Genomic DNA, 7,980 nt, shown 5'->3' with positions numbered 1-7,980 from the left:
GGCTGGGCAGAGCAGGGCTGACCAATGGCTATCCCTGTGCATTGGGGCTGGGTCATGGCTGTGCTCCTGTGCTCCACCCTTGCATTGACAGGGGTCCCCAGGATGTGCCACCCCTGGGACAGGCACCCAAAAAGGAATGTGCAGGGACATATCTGGAAGAGCCACCCCCTGAGAAAGGACTCCCCCATGCCAGGATGTGTCACCCCCTGGGATAGGATCCCCCACGACAGGATCCCTCTGGATTTACCCCACCCAGGACAGAACCCCCCCTTTCCCATCTGACTCTCAGCACAAATGGCCTCTTCCTTCTTGTCAAGGAAAAAGAAAGTGAAAGTGTTGAGGGGGCACAGCCCAACACCTCCATCCCCCACAGCCTCCCAACCCTTCCCTGCACTGACTACTCCCCATTTTCCCCCTCCCCTGGGTCCCCCCAACCCCTACCCTGTTCAGGTGTTCCCCAGGATTGCTGAGCCAGGAACAGAGAGAGAGGGGACATGGCACAAAAGTGAGGAAAATAAGAAAAAAAGAGAAATAAAGAGAGGAAAAAGTCCAGGTCAGGGGAGGGCACAGAAGCAGAGCTACCCAAGACCCCCATGTGATGCCTGGGAGGAAAATGAGCACCCCAGGGAGGGCTGTGCTGGGCCCTGGGTCATCCAAAATCTGAGGCATCCAGGGAAGGAGCTGAGATCCTCGTGCCCACCCAGCCACTGACCATCCCTGACACAACCATTCCCCTGGGAACCTAACATGGGACCCCCATTTAGGGGGTTTCTCCTTGGTTTCTCCTCCCTGGGGACCCCCATCCCAGGACTGCCACTGTCCACAACCATCATTGCCTTGATCCCATCCCATGGGGTGCTTCTTCCCCCACAACCCCTATTCCTGAGGGTCCCCTTTTTCCCTCTGCACCCCCAACCCTGCCAGCCACATGCCTTGACCCCAAAGCCCTCAGAACCATGCTCCCATGGCACCCCCACCCCTGAATCCCCCCAGGCAGGGGAACCCAAATTCCCCTGGACCCCCATTCTCCTGAGCACCCATCCTTTGTTATCCACATCCCCTGAAACCCCCACTCCTGGCAACCCCATTTCCCACCATGTGCCCAGTCTACCCCACCATGTCCCCAGCCTGTCCCCAGTTTGTGGCCACCCTGCCCCCACCAAGGGCCACCTCCACGTGGGGACAGGCGTGACCTCGCTTCCTTCCCCTTCATCCGAAGAGCCGCCAGCCAGGGGAACCGTGGCCACAGCAGCGAGTGACAGCCAGTCCACATGGCTGGGGACACCGGGATGGCCGGGAAGGTGGCACTGCTCCTCTGGGGTGAGTGCCATGGGAACAGGCCTGACAGCCTGGGGATGGAGAGGGGAGGGGTCACCGGGGGGCTGCGGGGTCCCCTGAGGTCCCCAAGGTCAGCTGTGCCAATCCATGTTACCCACAGTGGACCTGGGGGGGACAGGGATGTAGGGCAGCTTTGGGGACAGGAACATGGGGCAGGAATTTTGGGGTGGGGATGTGGGGACAGGAATGTGGGGACTGGCACCTTTGGGCTCAGGTAGCTCTGGGGAAAGGGACAAGGGTCCTGGGATGCAGGGACAGAAGGGGACAAGAACGGTGAGGTTGTGGCCATGGGGATGGGATATTGGTGATGGGATCATGAGCTGGTGGGGGTGACCTGGGCCTGAATGGGCTGTGTCCACGGTGTCCTCATGCCCAGGGGGTCCACAGTGTCCCCCTGTTGTGCCTCATCTCAGGGTGACCTCGGTGTCCCTTTTCTCCAGGTGTCTGTACCACAGGGATGTGGTGCATGGGTGGCTGTGACACAGACATGTCCCCCTCCCTTGCCAAATCTTTTTGGGGACAACCCCCACACACTTTCCCACAAGAACTGCTGTCCCCATGGGAACAATTAGGGACAGGCTCCATACCCCGTGCCCCCGTGTTTCTGTCCCCATGATGCCATCCCCACCCAGCCCTGTTCTTTCTCCCTTCCAGCCCAAACCCTTGGCCTCGCTGGTGAGTCCTTGGGGGATGCCATGGCCCCTCAACCCTGCTGTCCCCAGCCCTGTGCTGGCCCTGGCAGGCTGGTGTCCCCTGTCACCCACAGGCGCCCAGACCACCCAGCTCCTCGTGGATCCCCCCTGGGTGCCACCGGTGAAATGGGACCACGTGAAACTGACCTGCAGGAGCTTGGGGACCACCGGTGCCACCACCTGGTACAAGGACGGGCAGATCTGGAGGCAGGAGGGAGAAGACCATGTCACTGTCACCGAGAGTGGCACCTACACCTGTGACAGATCCGGCAGTGGGCTCAGCCCCCCTGTGACAGTCTCAGACGGTGAGGGGCGTTTGGGTGTCCCGCAGGGACCCTGAGGGCTCTGTGTGGGCTCTGCTCCATGGGTCACCTCCTGTGTGACCAGAGCCCGTCCCCTACTCTGGGGAGATCCCAGAGTACCCCGAAGAGTGGGAATACCCATGTTGGAATTGGGGACCTCTGGTGCACTGGGTGTGACCCAATAGGGGGTCCCGGTGCCATCAGGTGTGACAGGTACCCTCTGTCTCCCAGAGCGGCTGGTGCTGCAGGTGCCGTCGCAGGCGCTACTGGAGGGGGACACAGTGACACTGCGCTGCCAGGGCTTGTGGAATGACCTGGTCACCTCCGTGTCCTTCAACTGTGAGGGGAAGGAACTGGGCAGACTCCATGATGGGACCGAGCTGACCCTGTCCCCTCTTCAGCTGCAATACAGTGGTCGCTACCACTGCAAGTGCCGGGTGGAATACAGGGCAGAGAAGTTTTGGGAGTCGGCATTGGTGACAGTGACAGTGCATGGTGAGCACCCCCACGGCTGGAACTCCAATCTCCTGACATCCCCAAAGCCACTCCCCAGCAGACTCAGAGTCACAGTCCTCTCCTCCCCTCTCCTTTCCAGAGCTCTTCTCGGTGCCGGTGCTGGAGGGTCCCCCCGAGCCCACCCAGGGGTCCCCCCTGATTCTCAGTTGCTTCAGCACCCCCAGTCCCCTGCGTCCCCGAGCTCCCCTCCTGTACGTGTTCTACAGGGATGGGCAGGTGTTGGGGGGCCCGCAGGGGTCCCCGCAGCTGCTGGTGCCCAGCCTGGGGGTCTCTCACTCAGGGAATTACAGCTGCCAGGTGCGCACCAAGGGGGGAGCTGTGTGGAAGAGCAGTGCACAGCTTTGCATCACAGTGGGCAGTGAGTGCGGGGATGGGCACGGGGAGACCCCACAGCCTCCTCAGTTCCCCTGCCTGGGTACATCCATGTCTCCCTGACAACTTTCTTGAGTCTGGCCCCCTGGCTCTGCCCTGTGTCCCCTCACCCCTCCGTGTCGTGACCCCATCCCCAACATCCCCCCCCACCCATCCCCCTGTCCCTATCCCCCCGCACTGGCTGCCAGCCCCTCCCTGTGCTCTCAGCCCTGTCTCTGTCCCCACAGTGCCTGTGGCCAATGCCACCATCAGCCCTGGTCCCCTGTCACACCAGGTGCACGCAGGTGACAACGTGACCCTGCGCTGCTCAGTGCAGGTGGGCTCAGCTCCTGTCAACTTCACCTGGCTGCACAACAGGAAGGAGGTGGCCCGGGGTCCCCTCCTGGAGCTCAGGGACATTGATAAGGGACATTCAGGCACCTACCAGTGCGTGGCCACCAACCAGCTGGGACAAGACAGGCACCGTGTGTTCCGGGCACTCAGCCCAGAGCTGGCCCTGGAGGTGACACCTGGCTCACCCTGGGTCACAGGTGGGGTCACATGGGGCCACCAGGGAGGGCTGAACCCCAGGGTGATGGGTTACCCTGATGTATCCCCTCTGTTTCTTGCAGTGGTCGCAGGGGTCGGTGGGGCCCTTCTGTTCCTGCTACTGCTCATGGTTGTCATTTTGGCCTGGCACTTGTGGCACCGTGTGGGTGGGTGACAATGGGGGGATGGGGGTCCCAGGGAGCTGTAGAGGCCTCCAGAGTTGGGGAGCAATTGAGCGGCAACCAGAGCCTCAGAAATGTGACCCTTGCTAGGGGTCATGTAGGGTTTGGGGAGGTGGTGGAGGGTCCTGCAGGGGTGTTGGGGGTTCTTTCAGGGTCCCTGGGGGTGTTTGGGGGGTGTCTTTCCCTGCTGGGCTTTGGGTTCTTGAGGTTGAGTTGGTCAGAGGCACTGGGAATGTTCCTGAAATCTGGGGGGCTCCAGAGATGCTTGGGGGTCCTGTGGGAAATAGAGGGTCCTGTAGGGGTTCATGAATCCTGAGAGAGGAGTCACAGCCCTGGGACCCCACAGTCACCCCTCCCCTCTTTCCTCTGCAGCTGCCAGGAAGAACCAGCAAAGGTGAGTGGGGGGCTCAAACCACACTCCCCCTTTTACCCCAACCACGAAGACCTCCCATTCCCTCCCCCACATCCCCTTTATTCCCTCAGGGCCCCCCCGGATCTCCCGGCCCCCCCAGAGGAGGGGGAGGTGCTGTACACCCACGTCGTGGTCACCAAGAGGGCAGGGGGTGAGTATGGGGGGGACACACGCAGAGTGACATGTCACCCACGAGTGTCACCCACCCAGATCCCACAGCCCATGTCTCTCGCAGCGTCCCCACGTGCCACCACATTCCAGGATCCCCAGGTGACCTACGCGGAGCTGCGGGGACATCAGGGGCGACCACGGGAACCTGGTGACATCTCTGGGAATGTGCTGTGACACTGGGGGGAACTGGGGGCACTGGGGGTCCCCACCCATGGGCACCCACTAGTGTCTATGCTGCCACTAAAAATTGCCCCTCTCCCTCCCTGTGGGGGCACAAAGATCCCAAAGGGCTGAGAGAAGAACAATTTCCTGAGACAGCAACGAGAGAGAATAAAACCAGCAACAACATCAAAAATATTCAGTCTAAATTACCACAGAAGGAACTATTTCCTGGGGAAGCCACCAGAAAAGAATAAACCCCAGACATTTCCCCCAGCATGTTTTCTTCACCAAAGGAACTTGGCAGGGCTCTGGACCTTCCCTTCTCTGATGGCCAAACCGGCCTTCAGGAGGCTCTGGATTCTCTTGTCCCATGTCCCAAACCCCTCCTCTGCCCTGTTCCCCACACAAGGATGACACAAAGGCCCTGTGGGGGTTCCAGAACCTCCCCCTTTGCCAGGACAGTTGGGATCAGGCCATGGCACAGGGTGAGGTGTCAGAGACAGGAAAAGTGTGATGGCTGGAGACATTTTGGAACTCCTGTGTGTGGCAGGGGTGGATCAGGCGTTGCTTTTGGTGAGACAGGGCCCCGTCTGTCCATCAGTCTGTCAGCCATGGCACAGTGGGGAGTGTGTGGCATTCTGTCAAAGCCAGCTCCTGAGTGGCCGGGTGACAAGAAGTGCCACCTGGGGAGAGGGCACTTGGTGGTCCAACTGGCTTAAAGGCAAAGCATGAGGTGGCCAAGTCCCTGACCCTGCCTTGTCTTGGGGTATCTGTCTCATCCACACTGGAACTCAGGATCTGGAAATTCATTTAAATGAGAAATATCTGCCAAGGAAAGAAGAAACATTCCTGGAATGGAAAGAAGACCAATCTGTAAAATTTTCTTTAATTTCAATGATGGGTCTTCCAGGCCAAAGTGTAGGAAAAGGAATAACAACTTTCTACTGGGAAATTTATAAACCAGAACGGAACAAACAATACAAACCCAGACCTTTCCCTCCCGCTCAGCACTGTTAGTTATTTTTGCAGTTATACCTGCGGCCAGCAGGGGGCGCTGCAGGGAGCACTCCCAGCCAGCAGGGGGCGCTGCAGGGAGCACTCCCGGCCAGCAGGGGGCGCCCCGGTCTAGCTCCATCCCCTCAGGGGCCATGGCAGCCTCGCACAGGAGGCAGGAGGGGAAATCGCTCCTTTTGCAAACTCACGGGCACCAATCGGTCCTGGCACCGCCACCGGCAGCGGGCAGAAGACGCCAAGGCAGCAGGTTGGATCCCAGTGCCCAGTGGCCGCACAGCAGCGTCCCGGGGCCAGGCACACGCACTGCCCAACACCCATGACCGCTCCCAATGATCTCAGATGGAAGAAAGGCAGCGCCTGAACCCCAGGCTGGTCTCAGGGCCCCAGCAGCATCTCTGATGGCTTTATGCCTCAATTTCTGCAAACCCTCAAGTGAGGAGGACAGGGATGGAGGAACTTTGGGGACACCTGGAATACATACAGGGTCACTTCCCACAGCTCCACCATGGCTGCCAGCAGACCCCTGCTCGATAACTCCACATGTTTCCATCTTATCTGATGGCCACAGCCTGAGTCAAAACATTCTTTCCATGAGGTTTCAGAAGGCTGCAGGTTTTGTTGAACTAGGAGGGTCCAGGTCAGGTTGCTGAGCAGAGTGGTGTGGGATTTGCCGTAGTGCTGGGACTCTCTCAGACCCTTACCAAGAGGGACAAAATGATCAATTGCTGCATTTCTGGACTGGTTCCCTCACAGCTGCCCCTGCAGGGGGAGTTTCCAGGCAGCCCTGCTCTGAAAACCATCAAAGGCCCTCGCAGAGCCACTGCTTGGGCTCCCTTTGGGTTTGTGCTCCTTGCAGGGCTGAACAAACCACAGGCAAGGCCTTTTCCCCCACAGAATTCTCACCTCTGAAGCTGCCAGAATCAAAGCCAAGAGGGCAGGGGTGACCCTTAAGTCCTGGCTGCCACCTGGGGCTGGGCAGAGCAGGGCTGGGCAATGGCCATCCCTGTGCAGTGGGGCTGGGCCATGGCTCGTCACACCCTTGGGTAACCACTGGCTTCAAGGAGCAGGAGTTTGGGAGTTCCTTCCTGCCCGGGGTTCCATTTCCAAGCTGCTCTTGGGGGCTCAGATCCTGCAGGGGACAAGCAAGAATGGAGAAGTCTGGATACCTCCCAGAGCTACCAGGCTCCAGGACAGGATCCCCTTGGCCAGCACATCTTCCCCCTGGGACAGGATCCCCCTGAGACAGGAGCCACCAAGATGTGTCCCTCCAGGACAGAACCTGCCCCCCCCTCCTCTCCCCAGCCTTGTGACAAACTTGTCAAATGGTCTCTTCCTTCTTCTTCAGGAGAGAGAAAGTGAAAGTGTTGCGGGGGCACAGCCAGACACACCCATTCCCACAGCCTCCACAGCCCTCCCTGCAGACCCCTCACCCCTGCTTCCCCCACCCTGGGCTGCCCCCAGCCCATTCACTGCTTGGTTGCTCTCCAGGATCATTAAGGCACGAACTAGGGGCTTGTGAAATTGAGACACAAAACAATGGAAATGGAAATATAGAGGGGAAAAGTCACTGGGGAGCAGGGACACAGACTCAGAGCACATTGGAGTGACCCCCAGGCCGCTGGCACCTTTTGGGGGCTGTGCTGGCTTTGAGTCACCCCAAAATCTGAGACACCCAGGGAAGGAGCTGAGACCCACAGGCTCACCCAGCAACTGCTCATCCCTGGGACCTCCATTCCTGTGGGAACTGAAACATGGGACCCCCATTCCTTATGTCCCCCTGTCTCTGCAACCCCCATCCCAGTACTGACATTCCCCAGGATCTCCATGGCCCAGCACCCCTTTCCCAAGGAACCCTCTCCTGTTCATTCCATCCCCTGAAAATCTCCTTCCCCCAGGGACTTGGTTCTTCCAAGACCCCCATTCCCCCAGCACACTCCTTCCATGACCCTGGAGCCCATGTTACCCTGGGACTCCCATCCCTGAGTCCCCCCAGCCCTGGGGACTCCCATTCCCATGGCCCCATCCCCTGTGATTCTCCCTCCTCAGGACCCCCCTTCCCAGGGACCCCATCCCTGGGACTCCCCTTTCCCCTGGACACCCATCCCTGGCTCCCCCCGAGGCTCAGGGCTCCTTGGCCCCCTGCTCCCGTCTGCGGGCAGGGAGAGATGGTTTCCGAGAATGCTGCCACTGGTCTACCGCCCCAGGGGGGTGGGGGTGGTGCCGCGAATCAGACAGCGGGGCAATCACTTGTATCGTGGGGGAGGGAGGCGCAGGAGGGAGCGCGGATCACC

General features: G+C 59.8%; 1 protein-coding gene across 3 annotated transcripts; it reads left to right on the top strand.

Moving 5' to 3' along the window:
- Positions 1-1,231: 1,231 nt before the first annotated feature.
- LOC115484381 (high affinity immunoglobulin gamma Fc receptor I-like) lies at positions 1,232-4,942 on the top strand. 3 transcript variants are annotated; one of them, XM_050984072.1, is made up of 9 exons: positions 1,234-1,320; positions 1,993-2,013; positions 2,105-2,335; positions 2,564-2,827; positions 3,448-3,750; positions 3,832-3,915; positions 4,303-4,324; positions 4,414-4,493; positions 4,578-4,942. In XM_050984072.1, exons 1-9 carry the CDS (start codon positions 1,272-1,274, stop codon positions 4,685-4,687), a joined length of 1,164 nt encoding a protein of 387 aa, XP_050840029.1. In that variant the 5' UTR covers positions 1,234-1,271; the 3' UTR covers positions 4,688-4,942. The 3 variants fall into 3 exon arrangements, with proteins under 3 accessions (XP_050840028.1, XP_050840029.1, XP_050840027.1); XM_050984070.1 differs by having other exon boundaries at positions 3,448-3,915; XM_050984071.1 differs by lacking the exon at positions 1,993-2,013 and having other exon boundaries at positions 1,232-1,320; positions 3,448-3,915.
- Positions 4,943-7,980: the final 3,038 nt, after the last annotated feature.

Source organism: Serinus canaria, chromosome 25 (genome assembly GCF_022539315.1).
Source record: "Serinus canaria isolate serCan28SL12 chromosome 25, serCan2020, whole genome shotgun sequence".
Taxonomy (NCBI): domain Eukaryota; kingdom Metazoa; phylum Chordata; class Aves; order Passeriformes; family Fringillidae; genus Serinus; species Serinus canaria.
The sequence above is the reverse complement of the archived record's forward strand: the minus strand, read 5'-3'. Positions and strand labels throughout refer to the sequence as shown.

What these genes read in the sequence shown, in the direction of transcription:
- LOC115484381 (XM_050984070.1), top strand. Translation starts at nt 1,272, where the DNA reads ATGGCTGGGGACACCGGGATGGCCGGGAAGGTGGCACTGCTCCTCTGG. An exon ending in CCCTGTGACAGTCTCAGACG is followed by an intron (nt 2,336 to 2,563) that starts GTGAGGGGCGTT and finishes TCTGTCTCCCAG; the next exon opens with AGCGGCTGGTGCTGCAGGTG. An exon ending in GGTGACAGTGACAGTGCATG is followed by an intron (nt 2,828 to 3,447) that starts GTGAGCACCCCC and finishes CTGTCCCCACAG; the next exon opens with TGCCTGTGGCCAATGCCACC.